The 26,053-nt window shown below is 42.5% G+C and overlaps 1 protein-coding gene across 1 annotated transcript in view; it reads right to left on the minus strand.

Annotated features, from left to right (window-relative positions):
- Positions 1-26,053, minus strand: part of LOC147035756 (extracellular calcium-sensing receptor-like) — a 113,670-nt gene that overhangs the window by 68,416 nt on the left and 19,201 nt on the right. The window contains exons 3-5 of the mRNA XM_085869337.1: positions 9,219-9,500; positions 8,630-8,967; positions 3,552-3,779 (exon numbers count right to left, since the gene is read on the minus strand). Of these exons, the coding sequence (XP_085725463.1) occupies positions 3,552-3,779; positions 8,630-8,967; positions 9,219-9,500 (848 nt within the window). The remainder of the gene's footprint in view (positions 1-3,551; positions 3,780-8,629; positions 8,968-9,218; positions 9,501-26,053) is intronic.

The following is a 26,053-nucleotide window of genomic DNA, read 5'->3' on the forward strand; positions in this document are numbered from 1 at the left end:
GTGAAGGGGATTCGGTGAACGGAAAAGCAGCATTATCTTTACCATGAGGTCGGCTGCAGTGTTGCAACAACCCACAATAGAGAAGGGTAACGGGATCATAAAATCACCTCACCTTGAACCACCACCTTGAACTGCTCAGAGTGCAAGGTACGAGATGACATCATCTTCCAGAATAATAGTATCTTGTCAGTGTTAAAAAACCTGTTCCATTATAAATCCCTTTGCCTCAATTTGTTTGATGAGCTGCGCATGAGAATGTGCAGGATAATGAAAGTTTGGGAATAATGTTTGAAGGATAATTAGGTTTGAAGGAAAATGATGGTTTAGGAATGGGGAAAAGTACAATGAGGAAGGTTTTACCGACAATCATCGACCTTGTAGTGGTGGCCCACACAGATGTCACATATTTTCCTTGAACCAACCTATCTAATAACTCGATCTTTTCGACCAACATCATAACCTTTCTCTGCCTTTTGGCACAACTAACATGGTCCATCACTTTACATTTGAGCTCACTAAAAATGATGCACAAGAAACACCACAAGGCTCAAAATGGGAGGAAATTCTTCAGGCAGTGGAGTCAAACGAAGACTCATCTCAGCACAAAAACTGCGATTGGTCGAAATGAAATCCCACGTTAATGGAATCGGAACACAATAGGATGCCCGTAATTTCTCGAAACCCACGATGGTGGAACCTATGATATTGTTGGGTTTACTGTACAGCACAATATCTCAAAATGTTATGGATGCATTTGCTCGAAACATGGTCATGTGTTGGATAGGTGACACCAACAAGCCAATTAAATTTTAGTTCTGAATCCCAATCCGACCAATCAGTATGATACAAAATGTAAATGAATTAATCTGGCGGAGGAATGTGCTCCACTGCATACACTTATCGTTAATGCCGATTGTTAATCTATTGTGAATTGTTGACAAAACAAGCAAACAAGCAAAGCTTAGATACTTTTGAATTTCTTGAAATACTGGTCCTCATGTTCTTTATTTTGGGGGTTACATTCACTTTTTTACATGTTATTCACTTTTTTGGAGTCTCCTAGGATTACCAAATTGTTAAATACACACACACACACACACACACACACACACCCACACACACACACACACACACACACACACACACACACACACACACACACACACACACACACACACACACACACACACACACACACACACACACACACACACACACACACACACACACACACACACACACACACAATGGCGGCAAGGTAGGGGCAGCATGATTTGCCACCTTCCTCTTGCCTGGGATGGAAAGAACTGAGGACCATGTCAAATATATCAGTTTTGAAGGAAGTTAGACCGAGTTGAAAAACGGAAGCTTCAATTCGATGACCATGCCTAGAATACGCCCATTGTCATGCTGTTTGACATGCGTTTGTGACATGGCCTAGTCCTGCAGCAGGGTGGAACTTGATGACCACCATGCCCTCTCTTGCAAATTTCAGACCGTTGTGGGTGAGAAAAACTAGTTTTTTGTGATTGAGGACTGTGCCGAAAACAACTTTAATGGGAGTGAGAACCGAGCCAAGGATGGCAGCTTTGGTGGGGAAGAGGGTTGAACGGGGATGCTCGGAGTTGTACTGATCTACATATGTTTGGGATGTGGCCTGACACCCTGGCCTTGGGGCAATCTGTTTTTTTTCCGACTCTATCCTGACGAGGAGCGATGAAACTGAGGAAGGATGAGGCCAAAGACCGAGACGGTAGAGGGGAATAATCCGGAGGTCACAGGGGAAGTGGATTGACCTCGTCGACACTTTGGCGATGGAGGCAGAAACGAAGCATGTATAAGGTGGCTGTTTTGTCCATAAGTCGTGGTTTGTTGATCGGGTGAAGATGGATGCTTCAGGACTGGGAAAGGGTCTGTTAAACGGAGCATGGAAAAGGAGACTACTTGGTCCATGAGTGACTTATGCGTACGTGCAAATGTAATACATTCTGATAATGTTGCTCAAATAATTTCAATTGCACTGGTCCATTGGCTGACATCAGAGGTCTGAAGCAGAAGGCTTGAAGCATGAGGCCGAGATGTACTGTCTCCCTGAGAAGGCTCATTGCACCCATCAGCAGCAAATTTTCGATATTTTATTTTCCTTTCAATATGGGTTCATTGTTTTACATTGAACGGAAAACTTAGAGAGGGCATGGCGATTCTAAATAAGACACTTCCAAATATATCTGCGGTTTACCAAAATGGTGGACATATGAATGTTTCAGATTACAATTGAGGTTGGCATCAAGATCGCTGTCCAACCAATGGGAAAAGCATGAACACACAAACACTTGCTCCAACATATATAGATTACATTCATCATGAAAACATTACCTGATTATTCTCCTTAATCCAAATTAAAAATATGTATATTCTGAATTCGCAACGGTACCCGCATTGCCGGACAAAGCTAGGCCTCTCCTTCATCACCTTCCCTCCCTCATCCCTCCACTCCTTTCACTCCTTCCCCTCCCTCATCCAACTCCTCCCTCCATCCCCCTCCAGACTTCCACCTCTTCCACGCTCTCCTCCCTCCTCCTCCCAATCCACTTCCCTTCCCATGACACATGAAAAATGTATTGTCTGTTTTGTAAGAAGACAATAGATGTTTGTTTGGTGTGCACTTAAAAGGTTCCAGATGGTCCCAAGGGTACATTCCAATTGCAATGAGTTTCTAAGCCCTCAGGGGTCAAAATAGTCTAAAACCAAAAGCATGTAAAAAGGGACCTCTCTCTCTCTCTTTCTCTCTTTCTCTCTTTCTCTCTTTCTCTCTTTCCCTCTTTCTCTCTTTCTCTCTCTTTCTCTCTCTCTCCCCTGGTTGCATCATTGGTTGGGACACGGCTATGCCGCTGATGCAGTTTCCCCCTTACCAGTACACTAGTGCTCATTTTCCCAACCTCGGAAGGATGACAGGCTGAATCAACCTCCTGGTGTATTTTTAATTCAGTGGCCAACAGGGCTTGAACTCAGGACCCGAGGATCCCAAGTCACCACCCTAACCACTAAGCCAACACCAGGCTTAAAAAAAAGGGAGTAAAAATCTCTAAATGGTCAAGGGTTCAAGCTGTCTCATCTGTCTGAAGGGTGTAATGATTCTGAAGGATCTAAAGGACTCAAAAGTATCGAGAGGATCAAAACGGTCTGAAGTGTCAAAAAGATCTTTGGGGTCTTAAAGATCACAAGGATCTTCGGTATCGATATAGACTGTGGTGTTGGGTGAAAATACCCTTTGGAAAATCCTCAGGTCAGATGTGATCTGTGTGCATGTGTGGTCTTTGCAAAAAAACACGAACAGACAGACAGACAGACAGACAGACAAACAGGAAATTGTATTTATAAGAATATTTCCTCATACGATGAGATTATTTGATTATTCTCAAGATTCCACGTTAAAAAAAAAATACCCAATCATTCTCCTCATTCCAAATTAATAACCGCACCTGATTATTCCATCAATTCCAAAAAGTATAAAATCCTTATTATTCTAATTATTCAAAATGATAAATTACCTGATTATTTTCGTTGTTCCAATTGATGGAATTCATGTTCAGTTGGAGCTGCATATTTGAAGGTTCTCTGGAGTCAAAGGAACCAACGGTTTTGAATTTCACTCCTCCTGTACCATCATGATGCCAGTTAATAATTTCGTATCTTCCAGGAGGATCCCCGTTTTCATCAAAAAACATCTCATTCCCGAGATTGTTTACAAACCTTACTTTTTTAATGTAGTACATCAACTGAGTAAGACAAAAAAAAAACGTTTTCAATCATCAGAAGAACACACATCCTCTCTCCTCTCTCACCACCACCTCACACTCCCGAATGAATTACAAACAAGTAAATGGATAAATACATGAAGTGAAGGATGAAATCAATGACAAGTAGATTGATGGATGCTAACAACCATGGAAACATGTATCACCAAATATTTCAGGTGGTTAAACTTTGTCAGAACAAAAATACTGTTTTGGTTTGTTTACTCTTTTGTCCTGATGAAGGAATAATGCTCGAAATGTATGGAAGGAATAATGCTCCAAATGTTGAGTTCCTCTCACTTCCAATGGAAGTTGGCATAACTCCACCAATGGCCTCTTGATTTCACCCATTGTCCTATTTCTCCACAGATGCAGATCAAGATATCCCTTGACCAAAAGCACCAGTTCTTCATTCCAAATACGAATACATAGAGGTTCAGAGTATGTATTTGCTTTCTTCTCTGAAACCACATGCACAGTTTTGATGAAACTTGACCACAACGTTCATCACCTGTGATGTACTAAAGTTTGGTCCCTGCATTAAAAAATTTAATCCATCGGTATTTACTTTCTACTCTGTTACATATTTTGGGGGTGATTCATGCCGACCAATGGTTTCCTGGTTATATTAGTTCACCTGGAACATAGTTCCTGGCATGGGCGGACTGTCGGTATTCTGGGGCCTTCAGACAAAATGGGTCTTTTTTGCCCACTAAAAGAAAATTTTGCATGACAGTGTGAAATAAAGTTTTCTAAAACAAACACTTTTGCATAAATATTCAGAATAATAATGAGAGGGTGAATGTAAAACAAATGCTTACGATAATTCATGAACCGTTGTTTGTGTGTTATTCATGCTGCGACTCCGACACTTTTGGGTGATTACATTGAGAGTTGCGACATCGGATTAGTATGACACAAATTAACGAAGAGGTGTGTTTTTATCTTTGCCGGTCGTCTTGTGGGGAGTGAGGAAGGGGTGGGGGGGAGGGGGCGGCAGTCAGAGAGCAACGCAAATTCTCTCTGTGGAAATGTGTGTCATGTCGCACCGCTTTTATGTGTGGGAGGGTATTAAAAGTCTCCACCATTTCCATTGTCATATTCTTGTCCCCACGTTTACCATTGCAGTGAGTTGTTTTAATTATTATCAACAAAAGTTATGTTTTGGCTTCATGGACATAACCTGGGGTTTTTTTTTGCCGATGCAGAGCTGTCATTCACCAATCTCTGTCTACCACCACTTCCATTCTGGTTTTGCACCCTCTGCTATTTCCATGCTTTGTACCCCCACCCCAAACAACCCTCATGTTTCTGCAGTGCACACACAGTCCACCCAATCCCAAGTGAAACTACCTTAATCCAGGATCGCTGGTCAACTATACTCAGATATTCCTCTTTTTTTATTACCTTTGGAACTCACTTTCACATCTTCTTCAATCTCATTCTTCCCTTCAGGTCTTCATTGCAGCTGGTAACCACTCCAAAACCATGATCATTTGTTCCCTCGTTAATCCCTCCAACTTTCCAACCATATTTATAGACCTGATTTATATAGGTAGGCTGATTTTATATTTTTATATTTTATTTTATAGATAGGCTGATTTATAGACCAATCAGCCTTCTCCCAATCATCAGCAAGGTTATGGAATCCATCATCGCTTCAGACATGAAATCCTTCCTCTTCTCCAATGGCTTGATTTCCAATCATCAATTTGGTTTCAGACCAGGTCACTCTACCCTAGATATGCTGCTACTGCTCTCCCATCAATGGATGGAGGTCCTCAATGCCAGACAGGAAATCCGAGCCGTATCCCTGGACATATCACGTGCTTTTGACACAGTCTGGCACCCTGCCCTACTCACCAAACTCTCTTCCCATGGTATTCAAGGCCATCTCCACTCATGGCTCGCAGACTTCCTCTCCTGTCGCAGTCAACGTGTGGCCCTAAATGGAGTTCTTTCATCCCCTCTTCCTGTGCAGGCTGGAGTTCCTCAAGGTAGCGTTCTGGGCCCTGTTCTTTTTCTGGTTTTCATCAATGATCTCTCGGACTCTCTGGAAAATCCTCTATTTCTCTTTGCCGATGACTCAACCCTCTGCCGTACCATCTGTCATCCCTCAGACCGGCAAGCAGCAGCTTCTTCGCTCACTGCAGATCTGGATAAAATCACAAACTGGTCCAACACGTGGAACATGTCTTTCAATCCAGACAAATCTCACACTCTCACTATGTCTCTTCGAAAGGACCGTTTACAAAACCCCCCATCCACTTTCTCAACAATCCTCTGGAAGAAGTCTTTTCTTTCAAGCTTCTGGGTCTCACTATCTGCCATGACCTTTCCTGGGAAAGTCACATTTCCAACCTTGCCTCAAAAGCCAGTCGCCGACTGGGAATCCTCCGTCGTGCAAAGTCCTTCCTCGGCCCTCTTGAGCTCCTGACCACTTACAAAGCTTTTGTCCGTAGCCTGATGGAGTACTGCTCTCCCCTCTGGGCTGGTGCTCCTGCCTCCCACCTTTCTCGACTTCACGCTGTCGAAACCAGGGCTTTTAAGATCATTGGCATCTCCCGCAATGAAGCTGAGTCTTTGGGCCTCTCACTCAATCACCGCAGGTTGGTCGGTGGTCTTTCTGTCTTCTACCGACTCCTCTCCAGCCTTGCCCCCTGCTCTCTCTGCGATTTGTCCCAACCACATTTCCACAGGGCGCTCAAGGTCCGCCAACAACCCCCTTCCGGTAAAACTACCAAAATCACGAATCACTGCTCATCTTCACTCTTTCATTCCTCTTTTTCCCGCCTTTGGAATAAACTTCCTCACTCTATTCTTTCCCATTCTTCCCTTCAGGCTTTCAAAACAGCTGTTCACCACCACCTCTTATCTTCCCCCATCCAAATCCTCGATCTTTTCTACCCCCGATAATCCACCCAAGCCCACTTCCTTCAATTCTCCTGCTTTCCTTCCTGAAAGTCCCTTTAATGTCCATCTTCCCCTCGCCATGTTCCCCGTCCCATCCCCATCCCTCTCCCTTCCACAGTTCATCTGTGTCTGTTCCCCAATGTTTTGTCCCTTCCACTCCCACCCCTCTTGTATCATGCCTCCTTGCTGTGAGTTGTGTGTTAGCTCTCATACGAGCCTCGACCAAGGTATACAAAAAAAAAAAAAAAAAAAAAATATAACACTACTCCATCTACCTTTCCTTCTGTATCCATCATGTCCACCCATGCATCCTCTCCTTCCCCCATTCCTCGCCTCACCCATTGTTTGTCTGCCTCTCTGTGTCTTCGCCTTCAGCTCTGCTGTTGATGTCTCCCTGCCCTAACCTCTGCTGTTTCTTTTGTCCTGTTGCATTCTATTGCATTCAGTGTGCTCGCTCTTCTCCAAGCCTGGACTTTATAGACAAAAAAGACGCAATGAAGGTAAGGAGAGGGGCCAATTTGAAGGGTCAGTGGTTTGTTTAGAAGATGCCCTCTGAATGAAAAAGCGACCGTCATGTAATTTGCAATCACAAGGACTTGCAGAGAGTGATGTCATTGGTGGCCTGAATGGTGGCGCATCATTGGTTCAGATGGTGGTCTGGACAATACCCCATTCACATTAAGTTGCCATGACAGCATCGATGTACCACCTCATTGGCCAGTGTCAGGCCATGAGTCAAGAACACTTAATTACACGGGGCAATGCTCTGGGTGGTGGGATAAAGGGTCACATTTTGACAATGACAGCGTTTCAGTTCAGTCAGACTGGCGAAAAGGTGCAATGAGTAAGAGCAGTTGGAGCAGTTGCGGCTTTATCGTCAGTTAGGGCATTGGGGATTTGCATCCTTCATCACTGTCCTTTTGAAGGTGATGAGCTCATGGCTGTTTACTCTCTTGTACTCTCCCAGGATCTTTCCCAGATACCGAGATACATGTCTACCTTACATCCTTCAACACCTTTCCTGAATGCTCCCCCTTTTGTGTGTGAAGAAAATTGAGTGCTCGTGGCACATTTAGACTTCTATTTCTTTATGGTTAAGTGTATTCATTTATTTCTTCATTATTCATTGCAGTCAGTCTTTCCCCAAGGATTCTCCTTTTGTGTTGTCATATGTGCTGAATAAACCTGTTTTCCTCAAGCATACATGCCCATCTGATTCCGACCTCTTGCACAAGTTTACTGTTTCAGCTCATTTGGATATCCCTGGGATAGACATAAGTTGGGTAAAGGAACTCATTTTAAGACATAAGACGGGAGGGATGCATATCCTGTCCGGTAGAACAAGCATCCTCTGCTTGGGTAAAGTTTCACTTAATTTGGCCATTTGCAATGCACATAGCTTCCACATGGGAGGAAAACATTAGCAACCCATTGATGTGACAATATATAAAAATGGAAAGGCACTCGATACAGCCAACACCTCCACCGAGGTAAACAGTTGATGTATGATGTCCCACTGACAGGACAGATCTGCATCCGGACACAAGCCAAACTCTAATTGGCTTGTTCTTGTCACCACCCAATCCATCCACCAGACAACTTTCTTAAACACTATGGCCCCATCCCCCATCAAAATATGGATTTTGGCCCCATCTCTCAATGCTGAAGTAAAGAAACACTTAAATATTATCGTATCCTGATCTGGATCCAGACCCAGATCGTCACTAAAATCTAAACAATTCGTCCTTGTCACACAACCAAATGGTCCACCAAATTTCGTCCGAATCCTTCAACACATTTTTTAGATATCCTGCTGACAGATAAACAGTCAAAGAGTGAAACTGATTTGGGTCAAAACACAAACTCCATCCACCTTCACTGTTGGATATAAAGATATGCAACACATGGTAATGATTTACCTGCCAAACTTTAAAACTGCCCACATTTGCACATGATCCATTTTCAAATGGACCATCACTGGGTGTACAAGCTTGCAAATTGTGCAACGAATGTGCCACAGAGTAAACTGCCAAGTACACTTTGTAAGTGAATCGAGGATAAGAAACATCAGTGAAAACAGTCTCAACTCCTTGTAATTCTTCGAGACCTGTACAGGCTTTAACTTTTGTATCATTGGCAATGGTCCAGGAGCAATTGAAAGTGTTTGACCAGAATTCCAAAATGTAATCACCAACGTCATCACCAGCAAAACCACTGCCATCCTTTTTCATTGTCTCGACTGATTTGGTGGAAGTTTCTGCACTCCAAGGATCAATTATCTTCAGTTAAATTTGATTAAATTTATCCACAATGATGAAAATGCTGAATTATAAAAGTGTTAACGTGTCTTCAACAAAAGAAAACTGGACTTTTATAGAATGTCATGTTGTTATCACATGTCATTTATTTATATTTTTCTGCTTTCCGTAATAATGCTAAATGCTTCAATCAAATAAAAATGCACAATTATTAAAGTTGAGTTTTAATCAAATGTGTGGTCTCTCCTACTTTGATTCAGGTCGTCAGTTCGTTTCCAATTCCGAGGACGAATGTTTAACAAAAAATCCTTAAAACCTGGAATTTTTCCTGCTGGCAAAGCTGTTCCAATTGTTGTTTGAAACACATTCACAAATCTTCGAACCAAAACTTGAGAGTCCACCCAGGCCTCAGTTGCAATCCACGTTTTCCCTGAAACATTCCTTCGTAGCAATGATTCTGCCATAGGAATTATAACGACATCAACAGCAAAGAGTAAGATCACTTTTGCTTTTGTGTTCATCATAGTTTCACCTGTAGAATATTGTTTTCATGAGACCAATCTAAAATAAGTACGTAAAAACATTCTTTACCGATAAAAGGCAAATATTATAAACATATATCAAAGTATCATACCAAGCTTGCACACTAAAAACTCGGCTCGCCTTCACACAATCCCGATGAAATTGCTGTTGCACTTAGCGGACATGCCACCAGTGTTTGGGAAGTCTTGGCGTTCCATAGTACCACTTGCATTTTGCACAATGCGTATTTTTGTCATTGCCCGTGTACGGTCTGTCGTCTGCTACCAGCTATGTTGTACTGCTATCCCATGCATGTGCATGGGTATCGCTAGTATGTTTATATTATAACATATATAAACTTATATAAAATATAATAAACATTTAAATATATATGTGTGTGTGTGTGTGTGTGTGTGTGTGTGTGTGTGTGTGTGTGTGTGTATATGTGTGTGTGTGTGTGTGTGTGTGTGTGTGTGTGTGTGTGTGTGTGTGTGTGTGTGTGTGTGTGTGTGTGTGTGTGTGATGTGTATCTACACCTCCAAAACCATGAAACCTAGCAGCCTAAAACTTTGCATTTGATCTCCAAGGAAGCGCATGACTGACAATTGCGTGTTTGGGTGAACTAAAACACCCTTTTTGAAGGTAATTTAATGGCCTTATTTAATTATATCCTTCATCAGGCACATCCTATGAACCTAGGCATTTGGCTCTGTATGGGGTCTGAAGGCATATCCTAGGTTTACTCACTGAGGTATGAAGCCGCCATGTATTTTGGGCTGTTCAATCATACCTTAACTTGGAACAGGCCGCAAAGATTTGTTATCGATGAAATTTTTGGTTTTTTTTCCAAATTTTCCTTATTCATATTATCGATACCAATGAATCTCTGGATACATTGCAATTCTTACAAAATGGCAGGAGATGCCAGTGTTGGTCACTTTATTTCATTTCCGCACTTGCCATAACATTGAGAATCTCTTAAACTAAACCAAATTGCACAAATTTCAGCTCCGGAATTGAACTTAGCAGCAATTTCAACTGCTTAAATAACTTCATTTGTCCAATTTCAATTCCAACAATGGAATTCTTTCCTCCCCTTTTCCTGTCCAAGCTGGAGTTCCTCAAAACAGTGTTCTGGTCCCTGTGCTTTTTCTGGTTTTCATCAAAGATCTCTCCGACTCTGGAATATCCTCTTGATCTCTTTGCTGTTGACTCCACCCTCTGCCATATTATCTGTCAGCCCTCAGATCAGCAAGCAGGAGTCTTTTCACTCTCTGCAGATCTGGATAAAAATCACAAACTGCTGCAATACTTGCGACATGCCTTTCAATCCTGACAAATCTTACACTCTCACGATGTATCTCTGAAAAAAGTACTGTCTGGGACCGCCTTCCCTTATATACTTTCTCAACAATACTCTTGAAGAAGTCCTTTCACTCAAGATTTGGGTCTCACAATCTGCCATGATCTTTCCTTAGAAAGCCACATTTCCAAGCTGGCCTCCAAAGCCAGTCGCTGACTGGGTATCCTCAGTCGAAAAAGTCTATCCCCAGCCCACCTGAGCTCCTGACTACTTACAAAGGGGTTATCTGCAGCCTGTTGGAGTACCGCTCTCCCCTTTGGACTGGTGCTACTGGCCTCACTCCTTGCTCAGCTTCACGCAGTGTAAACCAAGGCTTTTAGGATCATTGGTATCTCCCGTGATGAAGCTGAGCCTTTGGGTCTCTCGCTCTCTCATCGTGGGATAATCGGTCTTTTTGTCTTCTAGAGTTTCCTCTCCGGCCTACCCCCTCCCCCTTGCTTTGTCTGGAATCTGGCCGCCCGCTCCACCCAAATTTTCTGTAGGGAGTTCAAGATCTGCCAGCAACCCCCTTCTGGTGAAACTACCAAAATCAAGAATCACTGATCACCTTCACTCTTTCAGTCCTCTTTTTTCCCACCTTTGGAACAAACTCCCACACTCTCTTCAATCCCACCCTTCCCTCCAGGTATTCAAAACAGCTGTTCAACACCATATCTTATCATCCCTCATCCAAAACCACGATCTTTTCTACCCCATGAATCCATCCCAAAACCACCACCTTCAAATTCCCTGCTTTACTTCCTGAAAGTCCCAGTTGTGTCCATCTTGTTTACCCCATTTACTCCACCTCATCTCTCTCCCTTGCACAGATCTCCGAATGTCTCTGTTCCCCACTGTTTTGTGTTTCTCTCTCAGACCCCTCTTGTCTGCTGCTCCCTTTGTTATACAGTGCCGATAGAAAGTCTACAACCCCTTTCAAATATTTCACCTTTTGTTGCCTCATAGCCTGGTATGAAATTGTATTAAATCAGACTTTTTCCACCTTTCTTTATACATTTTACCCTTTAACTTCCAAGTGAAAAACAAATTCTCTAAAGATCAGAAAATGAATTAAAAATACAAACTAGAATATCTTGGTTGGATAAGTGTCCATTCCCCTGAGTTAATACTTGGTAGAAGCACCTTTGACAGCAATTACATCTATGAGTCTGTTGGGATAGGTCTCTCCTAACTTTGCATACCTTGACAAAATGGCAATATTTGCCTATTCTTCTGGACAAAACTGTTCAAACTCAGTCAATTTGCATGGGGAGCGTTGATGGACAGAGATCTTGAAGTCATGCCACAGATTTTCGATTGGATTCCGGTCGGGGCTCTGACTGGGCCACTCAAGGACTTTTATCTCTTTGTTCCTCAGCCACTCCAGTGTAGCTTTGGTTGTTTGGTTCAGGAGGTTGTCATGCTAAAAGGTTAACTTCTGTCCCTATTTCAACTCTCTTGCAGAGGGCAGCAGGTTTTCCTCCAGGGTTGTTCTGTATTTTGCTCCATCCATACTCCCTTCAATCCTGATAATTGCCCCAGACCTTGCTCATGAGAAACATCCAAAGAACACGATGCTGCCACTACCATGCTTCACAGTGGGGATGGAGTTCTTTGGCTAATGTGTTCTCTGCAGATATGGAGTATTAGTTCCGCTTTTGAGTTATTAGATAGGATGAGATTCCTCAATATTAAATCTGTTGATGTTTTTGGTTTTTACACTTTGTGTACAAATTTGGAATTATCGCTGGTTAAAGATGCACTCTTTCATGTTATTGATAGTTTTTTGCTCCATACAAAATTTTTATGCATCAGGTTTGATAGGGCATTCTTTTCGAAGAAAAAAAATATGGGTTTTAATTGTTTTAATCAACAAAAATGTAAAGATGCTCTAAATTTAGTTTCGCTTAACACTTTCGTATCTTTTGTTGTGAAAATATTTATACTAATAAAAGGCATTCCAATGGGAGGGAAATTTAGCCCGCTATTACAGATCTTCCTTGTTACCCTTCGGAGAGGGTATTGCATTTGGGTCTGTTTGTTTTTTGTCTGTTTGTCTCTCTGTCTGTCTGTCTGTTTGTCCGCACAGAATTCTTGTGTTCTTCTCCGCAACTGCTTGTCGGATTGAGACAAAATTTTCACCATTGGTGCGACTACTCATGTGGAATGTTTTAATGATAATTATTGTCAAAGGTCATGTGGTGCGGCAGACATACCGTAAAAACGGAAAAAACTTTGGAACTCTATCACTGAAACTGCACCAAGGAAAAAATTGAAACTTGGCACATCACAAGTTCTCCTTATGTGGAAAGAGGTTGATTTTTTAAAGATATCATAGGTTCCCTCGTTTTGATGTCATAAGTGCACATGTAGAATGCCACATCCGATCAGTATGAAAAATTTTGAGGATCATCTCAGGAAAAAAATGTCCACAGAAAAAAAATATCCATGACATCACCGGTCAGGTGATTTGGCAGCCACATTGTTTTTTTGAACAAAAAAACCTACAAAAATCTTTTTCACTGATGTGGCTGAACAGATCGAGGCAAAACTTTGCAAGTATGACCCACTGTCCTTGATGAACACAAGGTTCACATATATGATGTCATCGGTCACATGGTTTGGCAGCCATATTGGATTTACCCAAAAACCTGTAAAAATCTTCTCCAGAACAGCTGGACAAATCGAGAAGAAACTTCACACAAGTGTTCTCCAAGCCATTGTGTACAAATGGCAGATAGCAAGTACTACTCATGGGGAAATAGTGTGGTGTTTTTATTAATTCATAGGTGTCTTCTTTATGACATCATAATTGCATCTGTATAACGCTACGGCCGATCAGTATAAAAAATTTTTGAGTGTCATCTCGGGATAAAATGGTCCACAAAATGTTTTAGATGACATCATCCGTCAAGTGATTCTGCAGCCGTGTTGTATTTTTTTTAAACCTTCAAAAACCTTCTTCTCAGAAATGGCTGAAAAGATCGAGGCGAAACTTTACACATATAACCTCCTATCTATGTGGAACAAAACGGTCACATATATGATGTCATAGGTCACATGGTTTGGCAGCCATATTGGATTTTCCCTCAAACCTATAAAAGTAAACCACTCAAAATAAATCCTGGTGAGGGTTTGCAATGTGATTGCTTTTTCTTGTTTCTTTAGAGTTTTAATTTGTGCAGAAATGAAGAAAGAGAAGAAGTTAGGCTTCGTTAAAATATTTGCCTTCTACATGGCATTATACTGATGATATTTGTGTGATTAATTGTTAGTTTTTTTTGATATGCTGATCACTTTGGATCATTAGATCACTTGAAAAATTATCAAATCTGGATCCGGATTCAGATATTTACCAAAATCGAATCATTTAGTCATTTTCACACACCCAACATGGCCAGTAAGTAATGTTTCATCTCAATCCATCCCCAACTTTTTGAGATATCATGCAATATCGTTTTTAGCCCCATCTCTCAATGGTGAAAAATCACTTAAAAATTCTCATATCCGGATCTTGATTCAGATCTTCACCAAAATTTAGGGTTGCATCCTTGGAAAGAGACCTACATATCAAAAAAAATATTTTAAAACGATTCCTTGATAACTCTGGCTAAAAATTGTGTGACAAACAGACAAACAACTAACAAACAGACAGACAAACAAACAAACAGACAACCGATACAGACCAACGTACTTGGCAAAATATTTTTGACGAAGTTATGAAAAAAAATCAATTACAGAGTGACAATTGGCAAAACAGCACAGCACTTAGTTGAGCGCATTCCTCTGCCGTGCTGAACAGCTTACATTTTGTATCCCACTGATAGGTTTGATCTGAATCCATACCTCAACCAAAATTGAATAGGCTTGTTCTTGTCAGAGAATCCAACTCACCCACCTAGTTTTGTCATAACTCATCCAAAACTTTTTGAGATATAATATTGATAGATTTTGGCCCCATCTCTCAATGGTGAATAATCAATTAAAAAATTATCGGATCCAGATTAGAATATTCACCAAAATTGAAACAATTCGTCCTTTTCATACAGCCAACCTGTCCACAAAATTTCATACAAATCTATTGACAATTTTTTGAGATATTGCACTATATATCATTTTTGGCTTGATCTGTCAATGGTGAAGAATCACTTAAACAGTTCTGGCATCCAGATCCAGATTCAGATCTTCACCAAAATAATGCACTGCTCTCTTTGGCCGGTCACCTACAAGCAAAAAAAAATTCAGAATGATTCCTTGAAAACTGTGGCCAAATATTGTGTGACAAACAGACAGACAGACAAACAGACAAATGTAACAGACCAACATGCTTGGTGAAAAAAAAATTTTCGCCGTCACAAACAAGCAAACAGACAGACAAACATATATACAAACAGGGGTGAAAACATAACCTCCTTCCACCTTCAGTGGCAGAGGTAATAATCACAACGTTTAACAGAAGTAAGGTTTATTTTCCCAAGCAGTTGATTACATATAGTCCGCTGACTTCAATGAACTCAACAATGATAGGGGATGCAAATACTCTTTAACCGTTGTCGATTTATGGTCAAGATATGCTTGGGTAGCTCCTTAGAAAAATAATAGGGTTGTTCCTCTTACATTAACATTCAAACAGATAATTAACAAAAATAAAAGTGAGCCAAATAAATTATGGAGTGATGAACGAACCGATTTCTCGCACAAAACATTGATGAATTTCCTGAATGAAAATGGGATTACATTATATAGCACTTTTAATGAAGGAAAGGCAGTTGTTATTGAGAATTTCAATCGTACTTTCAAATAGAGGTTCTACAAAAAATTAACAAAACATCAGAAATGGGTATCTTTAATTCAAACTAATGTAGATGATTACAATAATGCAGTCCATTCCTCAACAACATTGAAACCATCAGAAATATAAACAGAATTACAATACACAAAGGAGATTAACTCAGTGAAACAAAAATTTTCAAGTTGGTGATATTGTTAGAATCTACAGGTGGAAATCTCATTTTACCAAAGGTTACACCCGAATGTGGATTGCAGTCCAGTAGATTTAGCCCCAGAATGGCTGAACCTGAAACAAATTACAATAGTTTTTTTTTTATTGCTGGATCTTGTTAAGGGCTCACTCTGAATGTCCCAATATAAAATAGGACAAAATAGGACCAACGGAAGTGCATTAATTTGCATAAATTCAAAATGGCCGCCATTGAGCACTTGGGGGGCCGATATCTCCTAAACGGTGCGTTTTAGACCCCATAAATGTATTATTAGCAGATGGAAAAGTGACCCCAAGGAATCTAAATATGTCAGCAAAATTTATATATGATGTCATAGGTGTCAAACAAATTCAAATCAAATTCAAAAGAGTTTATTTTCCCTTATCATATAGTATACATCGGGATTGACAAATATACTATGCAACACAACATGGAACACAACAACCCCCCTCCCCCAATCAGGGTAACCTACACTAGCACATTTCACCTAAGGTAAATGGACTCAACGGGCAGGTGACTCTTTGTTCAGGTGATCATGAGTTTATTTGTACAATACATCAGATTTATGCAGCTATTTTTACACTGTGGGCATGACTGATTAAATTTTGCATGCTTTGTGTAGTGACTGCTGTAGAGTGTACTGTGTATATGGTGTTTGGTTCAGATTGTTTGTGTGGGGTATTAGTCGTATGTACGAGCATAGCATTAGGTAATCTAATTGACTGATTTTCGTGGAATTTAGCATAGCTTTGACAATATCCTAAAAACTAATTTTCCATCCACAGGGCGACATCTACACCATGGATGACACAAAGTGTGCCATGTGCGAGAAACAGCTTGATGATGGCCGACAAATGTTTACTTTGACAGAGAAGGTTGACAGAGAAGGGCGCCCATAGTGTGAGGGAAGCTGCAAATTCAAGAGGAGTTGCCATCAACGTGATGGTGGGGCAGAAGTTCCACTATGAATGCAGACTAGACTTTTGCAACAAGAAATCTATACAGTTTTCGTTAAAACGAAAGTTTCGGGAGGAGCCAGAGCCGCCAAGTCGCCATTCTATTGAACCCATATTTAACTTTTTGGAACACTGCTTCCTTTGTGGGATGTCTGCAGACACCAACTCTGATGATTCTTACCCTGTTCGAACGTGGGACTTCCAGAGGTCTATCTTTAATGCATGCGACCAAAGGCCCTCAAACGATCCTTGGGCAGAGAAAGTTCGGGGACGTTTTGGCATCTTGCATTAACCTTAACACGGCAGATGCCATTTACCACATAGTTTCTAGTGTAAACTTCAGAACAGGGAATCAAATACCACTCCATTACAATAGTGAGACCAGCAGCATTATTCCCACGACTAAGCTCGGGAGGCGGACAAACATTCAACGACAAGAGGCATTCCTGCAGGTCAACGCTGACCTACAGGAAAGTGACTATGAACAAACCACAGTCACTGATCTTGTTGAGGAAATGTCAAAGATATGTGAAGACCCATACTCTCCAATGTATATGCGTGTAAAGTTATTTGAATATTTTGGAGAGCGGGTTGTGATCACGAACATAAATGGCAGACTGAACATTGTGACATTCAGGAAAGCTCAAGCGCAGATCCTCCAGGAATTTTATGACACTCCTAAAATGGACAATAAAGCTCATGAGAAGCGACGAATTATCAAGACTGCAGGTGAACTCATCAAATCAGACATTAAAGCGCAGGATACTTCCAAGTCAACATACCCAGACCCAGTTCAACTTCGGTCTATTGATCTTAACTTGAAATACTTGCCAGAATCACTTCAGCTTATCTTGTCTGATCTTTTCCCAGGTGCAAATGACCTGAAGGTTGCCACAATAGGCCATTGTATCATGCAAGCGACTAGGCCTCCAACCATCCTTGCGCCCATCCCATTTGGGCTGGGTGTCCAACTGCACCATTTGTATGGTTCTAGATTTTTGATAGACAGTCTTTATGCTCATGGCTTATGCTTATCCCATGATGAGGTTTTGCGCTTCTCCAAGTCTGCAGCCAGGTCAAGTGATACGACCTACCCAATATCCGGTCACTTTGGCCACTACATTGCCGACAATGTAGACCACAACCTCCGCACCTTAGATGGCCATGGTACATTCCATGGTATGGGAATAGTGGTAGCTTGTACACCAGAAGTACTAAGTCAGAAGCCAGTACCGCGATTCTTAGCCTATCCAGATGATGGGGTCGCGGCAGCTAAGATTGCCATGCATTATTACAACAGGTTTCTTGGGAAAAAGTCGTCATTACTTTTCCAGAAACTGCCTGATTTAATTGTCAACAATCTTACCTCCAACCTAAATCTTCTCTGGAAGATTTCCTTGCCCCTTTGTCCCAGTAGACCAGGGTGGTCAGGAACGATGCAAGCTATATGCAAGGGTGAACATCCAGGTAAATCATCAGTACACTTCCTTCCGATGATAGACTTAGACCCCACCAACATGTCCTGCGTCTACTCTACATTTCTGTTTGTTGTCGAAGAAAACAGGAAACACAGTACCATTCCTATTCTGACATTTGATCAACCATTGTGGTTGAAAGCGTGTACGATCGTTTTCATGAGGACAAATCTAGCGAACTGAAGAAAGTAGTCCTCGAGTTAGGAGGTTTTCACCTCATGATGAGTTATCTTGGATCTATTGGACACCTCATGAATGCCTCAGGACTTTGCGAAGCACTTGAATTAGTTTATGCCGAAAATGCAGTAGACTACATCCTGAATGGCAAGGCCTATGCTGGGGCTATACAGGGGCATACACTGATTTATGCAGTTCTGAATTCAATGACTCTGTGTGAAGCATATGATTTCATGTCCCACGAAAACAAAGAGTCAAATATGATAACATTGGGTGAAAGAGATGATGTGCACCCAGATCTCAAAGAGGCAGGTCAGTTATACGATGATCTACTTGCAGATGATATTCAAGCAAAAGAAGCATGCAGTCGTGACGTCTTGAAGAGAATAAGCCAGGTCCTACAGAAACACATGTCAAGGATCGCTGAGTTCCTGATGGGCCAACTGTGGCTACAGTACATGTCGATGGTCGAGCTACTTCTCCAGTTTCTGAAAGCAGAATGAACAGGCGATTTTGACCTCCACTTGTCCTCACTGCGGAAGATGTTGCCACACCTTGCTACCACAGGACATTCGCACTACACAAAGTCCGGCCATGTTTACCTGACAGACATGCTCAACTTGGAGAAGACTAGCCCGGATGTTCACCATCAGTTCCGCTCTGGAAAATTTGTCATTCGAAGAACTGACAGGTTCTGGGCGGGTCTCTCTACTGACCTTGTAATTGAGCAAGTCTTAATGTGTACTCTGAAGTCAACTGGTGGATTGACCCGTGGTCATGGCATGGAGGAAACTCAGAGGACACGATGGTTGTGAGCTATGCCTGCTTGTGCATCTGTAAATGGGAGCATGCAAAATCTAACAGGGACCCATTATTGCACCAGCGAGCAGTACAAAGAGATGTCGACGTCGAGAAAAGCCCGGGACTGCAAAGACACCGACACAATCTCAAAATTCCTTCAAGACCGAAATACACTTGTCCAGTCAGACAACCTCAGGAACATTGCAACTGGAGTCGTCACACACAGTTCAGCAAACCCACATAAAGCAGAAGAAGTTGGTTCAGCTATTCTACAGAAGATGTCTGGCCAGAATATGTTCGAGTATTCATTTAAGAAGGCAGACACCGCCAAAATAATGGATCAGAAGGTGGTCTCTGCAGACAATGAAACCATTGCTGTACCAGTTGATCCACAACTGCTGTTCCAGCGCCTGCTCCTTGTTGCGAACAGTGAACCAAACAGAGATGTGAAGGGCCTGCTCAAGCACGAACTCTCAAGCTATCCTGCATCCTTGTTTGATGCCCACAGAGTTATGCGAGAAGCGAATAAGCCACAACTTGCCGACGCACTTGATAGCTGTGCACCAACAGCAGTTGGAGGAGATGCACCACAGCACATCCCTGAGTACTACGTACTAGATGGTGGATCTCTCCTTTACAGAATCCCTTGGAAGAAAGATGACACCTACGAGGAAATCTGTGATCACTACATCACCCATGTCCAAAAGCACTACAAAAATGCCATTGTAGTATTTGACGGATACGCCCATGGCCCTTCCACCAAAGATGTTACCCATCAGAGGAGAACGAAGGGAGCTGTTGGTCCAGGTGTTTCTTTTTCCCCCCAAATGCCACTAACTACAAAAAAGGAACACTTTCTAGCAAATGCTGAGAACAAACAGTGCTTTATACATTTGCTGATGGAAATGATGGGTGAAAACGGCATCAATACCCTAAGTGCAGATAGTGATGCTGATGTCTTGATTGTGAAAACGACTGTAAGGTGTTCAACGTCTGCTTGTACGTAACTAATAGGAGAAGATACAGATCTTCTTGCACTGTTGTGTTTCTATTGTGGTGGTGATTGCAACGGACTCATCTTCAGGTCAGAACGCAAGTGTTGGAGAAGGAGGTGAAGAGGAGAGTCTGGGTCATTGTTTGCCTCAAGAAGCAGTTGGGGAAAGAATTGTGTAGTCTCTTGCCAGTGATCCATGTCATTGCTGGATGCGACACAACATCCAGAACATTTGTGATAAGGAAAGGAACACCAGTGAAGAAATCCCAAAAATCATGATGAGTTTAAGTCGCAAATTCTAAAGTTTGCTCAAGAAAGGTTGGGGGTAGAGGACGTAGATAAAGCAGGAGAGAGAGAGAGCTCTTGTCTTTCTATGTGGTGGAAAGATGGAAGAAAGCCTGGATGACCTGAGAGCCAGGAAGTTCTTGGAAAAGGTGGCTACCAGTGCTCGCAGTGTCCAAGTACAGACGCTACCTCCAACATCCAACGCAGCAAGATATCACTCACAGAGGGTTTACTATCAAGCCCAGGTTTGGATGGGGAAACAAGAACTGAATCCAACGGATTGGGGGTGGCATTTGTCAGATGGTCGAATGCAGCCAAGCAAGATGGACTTGCTTCCTGCACCAGAATATCTGTTCAAAATAATCCGGTGCCAATGCAATGGTGATTGTGACACCCTACGTTGCAGCTGTTCTGAAAAATGGCTTAGAGTGTTCACCATCATGCACGGGATGCAAAGGGACATCATGCACTAATAAGGGGGATGTTGCCACAGATATTGATTCAGACCAAGTAAAACCTCATCATGTGAATAAGCCAGGACATGTATAGGACAGACTCTGTGGAGTCATACATTTGAATTTGAATTTGTTAATGTACAATGCATAGCTCATGGAACATATTTCAGACTCGGATATTTCCAAAGAACGTCATACATGTACTTCCTACAAAAACATTGAGGAAAACATAAATTTAACTTAAATTATATCAATGACATCATTTCTCACATATATGACGTCATATACAAATTTTGACGACATATTTGGATTCATTGGGGTCACTTTCCTATCTGTTAATAATACATTTATGGGGTCTAAAACGCACCGTTTAGGAGATATCAGCCCCCCAAGTGCTCAATGGTGGCCATTTTGAATTTATGAAAATTAGGACACTTCCGGTGGTCCTATTTTGTCCTATTTTATATTGGGACATTCAGAGTGACCCCCTGAACAAGATCCAGCAATAAAAAAACTATTGCAATTTGTTTCAGGTTATAGTGTAATTCTACTGGACTATTGGTGAGCTTTTTAAAATCATTGATGTAATAGACAGAGTTCCTTGGACATGTAAGTTGTATGAGATGAATTGAGAATAAATTGTGGGTTATTTTTATTCTCAGGAAATAAAAAAAACAATGTTGGTAAACGAAGAAGAATAAATATGTTTGATGCAATTATAATCCAACAAAAGAGATAATTAAGTCAGTGTAAAGATATTACGAGTTACGATATTACCAGTGATAAGAAAAATAATTGGGTTGGTGGCATTTTAACGGACTTTTTTTTACTGGTACACTCTTCAGAAAGTATTCACAACGCTCGACTATCGTCAACATTTTGTTGTGTTCCAGACTGAAATTAAAATGGATTATATTAAAAACATTTGTCACCGATCACAACAAAATACCCCGTAATGACCATATGAAAACATGCTTTTTGAAAATTGCACAAAGTAATTTCAAATGAAAAGCTGAAATATCTGGAATTCAATAAGTATTCAACCCCGTGAATCAATACTTTGAAGAAGCACCTTTGGTAACAATTACAGCTCCGAGTCTTCTCGGTGTTGTCTGGATCAGCTTTGCCCAACTAGATTTGGGGAGTTTCTCCCATTCTTCCTTGGATATTTGCTCAAGCTCTGTCAAGTTGAATGGAATGAGGAGTGTTGCTGAACAGCAATCTTCAAGTTTTTCCACAGATTTTCAATGGGACTCAAGTCCGGGCTATGGCTGGGACAGTCAAGCACATTAATGTTCTTGATCCATCATCCATCCATCATCCATCATCGTTTCAGACATTAAATCCTTCCTCTTCTCCAATGGCTTGATTTCCGATCATCAATATGGTTTCAGACAAGGTCACTCTACCATAGGTATGCTGCTTCTGCTCTCCCAACAATGGTTGGAGTTACTCAATGCCAGACATGAAATCAGAGCCATATCACTCAACATATCACGTGATTTTGATATGGTCTGGCACACTGCCCTGCTCACCAAATTCTCTACCTACAGTATCGAAGGCCATCTCCACTCATGATTCACAGACTTCCTCTCCTGTCGCAGCCAATATGTGGCCCTGAATGGAGTTCTCTCATCCCCTCTTCTTGTCGAGGCTGGAGTTCCTAAAGGCAGCATTCTGGGCCCTGTTCATTTTCTGGTTTTCATCAAAGATCTCTCCGACTATCTGGAAAATCCTCTCTATCACTGTGCTGATGACTTCACCCTCTGCCGTACAATCTCTCATTCCTCCGAGCTGCAAGCAGCAGCTTCTTCGCTCTCTGCAGATCTGGGTAATATTACAAACTGGTCCTACACGTGGAACATGTCTTTGTATACTGACAAATCTCACACTCCCACTGTGTCTCTCCAAAAGGACCGTTTGGAACCCCCCACCCCATTTACTTTATCAACAATCCTCTTGAAGAAGTCCTTTCATTAAACCTTGTGAGTCTCACTATCTGCCATGATCTTTCCTGGGAAAGCCACATTTCCAATCTGGCCTCCAAAGCCAGTCGTTGACTGGGAATCCTCTGTTGTGCAAAGTCCTTCCTTGGCCCAAATGAGTTCCCGACCACATACAAAGCTTTAGTCTGCAGCCTGATGGATTACTGCTCTCCCTGCAAGGCTCTTGCTCCTGCCTCTCACCTTTCTCGGCTTCACACTGTGGAAACCAAGGCATTTAGGATCAATGGTATCTCCCGTGGTGAGGCTGAGTCTATGGGCCTCTCACTCTCTCACCGCAGGCAGGTCGGTGGTCTTTCTGTCTTCCACCTTCTCCTCTCCGGTCTTACCCCCCACCCATCACTCTTTCTGTGCTCTTTCTCACCCCCCTACATATTTTTGCAGGGCGATCAATGTCCGCCAGCAACCTCTTCTGGTAAAACTATCAAAATAACGAATCACTGCTCACCTTCACTCTTTCATTTCTCTTTTTCCTGCCTTTGGAATAAACTCACACACTCTCTTCAATCCCATTCTTCCCTCCTGGCCTTCAAAACAGCTGTTCACCACCACCTCTTATATTCCCCCATCCAAAACCATGATCTTTTCTACCCTCATTAATCCACCCCAAACCCACCTCCTTCAAATTCCCTGCTTTCCATCCTGAAACTCTCAGTGGTGTCTATGTTGTATACCCCGTGCTCCCACCTTATCCCTTTCCCTTCCAAAGGTCCCCGAATGTCTGTGTTCCACACTCTTTTGTCCTTCCCTATCACGCCCCTCTTGTCTCATGCTCCCCTTGCTGTGTGTTGAGTGTTAGCTCTCATTCGAGCCTGGACAATGTATACAAAAAAAAGCCTTGATTTGTGAAGTGCTGCAGAAATTGTTGTCCTCCAGGCAGGTTCTCCCGTCTCAGCCAATAAACTCTATCGTTCAGTCAGAGTGGTCTTTTGGTTAATGAACACCATCCCTGACCTCGGTCCTTCTTGCCCAGTTGCTCAATTTGGTCAGATAGCCAGCATTCGGAAGAATATGGGTAGTTCCATATTCTGTCCATTTCCTAAAGAGGGAGCTCACCATGCTCTTGGGGACTTTCAACACTAGATATTGTTCAATTGTTGTTGAACACAATACATTATAAATTGTGTTCAACAACACACTTTAAATTGTTGGATTGTTAATTTATACCCTTCGTCAGATCTATCAGTAGATGATAAATGTTGCTTCTGGGACGCCCATTCAAATGAATGGGGAAAAAGCGGAAAACGATCTGACCCAAGCCCCAAATGCTCTTAATGGGAGACACTTCCTCCCCACCATGACCCTTCCCTCCCATACAAGCAAATGAAAAATTGAGACTTACTGATTAAAGCACTTCTTCTACCCAACATAATCACAGTCCTTTCATATTTTCATCTTACTCAAAGAGCGAACCAACAAATATTTGCCCATTTTCTACTTTAGGGAATAACTTAATTTTCTTATAACATTCATTTCCATCGCGTATATTCACAAAGAATAACTTGGAACTATGTTCTTGGTTTTATTATCTTTGTTGAGCAGAGATGAAATGATAAACTGCGCTTAATGCTCTTGTCTGACCACCTCCTGAGCACCATATCATTTTATAGATTCCTTATATTTTTCATTGTCTTTTCAAATTCAACATTATTTTTGATTTTATGAAAGATCTTCTCAAAATCATTTGAAGCAAGCTGTTTTATTTTGTGTTAAAATTAGTTGGCTTGGTTGAGTTAGCTATCCCAAAAGCCCAAAACCAAGCCCCAAAAGCCCGAAGTAATTTCCTTTCTGAGACACACCCAAAAAAAACCCATTGTTTCACATTTTCCATTACTTGTGCGGGTGCGTAGGGGCGGGTGCGTAGGGGCGGGTGCGTAGGGGCGGGTGCGTAGGGGCGGGTGCGTAGGGGCGGGTGCGTAGGGGCGGGTGCGTAGGGGCGGGCCCGTAGATGCATAAACGACGACTGGATTGGGGCATTATTTCAATGAGATTGGACCAACCGTATCATAAATGGCCATAACTTGGGAAACACCTGGGAAACATACTCAGTCCCCAGCATCAATTGTGACGTCATATCAAATGAAGAAGAATTGTGACGCCCCCCCCTCTCTCTCGCCCCCCTCGCTCCCCCCTAGTCTCGCCCCTCCTCTCTCCCCCCTCCTCTCTCGCTCCTCTATCTCACCCCCACTCTCACCCCCCTCTCTCGCCCCCTCCTCTCTCCCCTCTCTTGAATTGTGACGCCCCTCTCTCTCACCCCCTCTCTCCCTCCCCTCTCTCGCCCCCTCTCTTGCCCCCTCTCTGCCCCTCTCTCCACCCTCTCTCACCCCTACTCTCTCCCTCCTCTCTCCCCCTCTCTCCCCCCTCTCTCCCCCTCATCCCTCCCTCCTCTCTCACCCCTAGTCTCACCCCTCCTCTCTCCCCCCTCCTCTCTTGCCCCTCTCTGTCGCCCTTCTCTCTCGTCCCTCTCTCTTGCCCCCACTCCCACCCCCTCACACCTCCTCTCACACCCCCTCTCCCGTCCCCCTCTCTCTCGTCCCCACTCCCACCCCCTCTCTCTCCCCCTCTCTTGCCCCCCTCTCTCCCCCTAGTCTTGCCCTTCCTCTCCCCCCTCCTCTCAAGCCCCTCTCTCTCGCCCCCACTCTCATCCTCCCCGCTCCCGTCCCCCTCTCTCGCACATATTGGTCGACAGATAAATGGCCGTAATTTGGGAACCCGCTCGTCCGATTAATATCAAACCTTGAAAAGGCACATCTGCGTGGCCCTGGCAATATTCCTGGCAAGTTTCAATCCGATCGGACAGGCGGTCGTCGAGAAACTGCGGTCGCAGACAAACAAACAGACAAACAGACGGACACACACACACACACACACACACACACACACACACACACACACACACACACACACACACACACACACACTGAGATTGCTGGAATTATAGATAGATGCTGTTATCATTATTCTGAGAAAAAATGGCATGATAAGGTGATAAGGTGGAACGACACTTCAGCTGCCATTTCTACACCTTTTCAACACTGCAAAAAGCATAAAATGGCCGTAACTTGGGAACCG

The sequence above is a fragment of the Eptatretus burgeri genome, chromosome 1, assembly GCF_056783735.1.
Source record: "Eptatretus burgeri isolate ZD-2024b chromosome 1, Ebu_testis_v1, whole genome shotgun sequence".
Taxonomy (NCBI): Eukaryota; Metazoa; Chordata; class Myxini; order Myxiniformes; family Myxinidae; genus Eptatretus; species Eptatretus burgeri.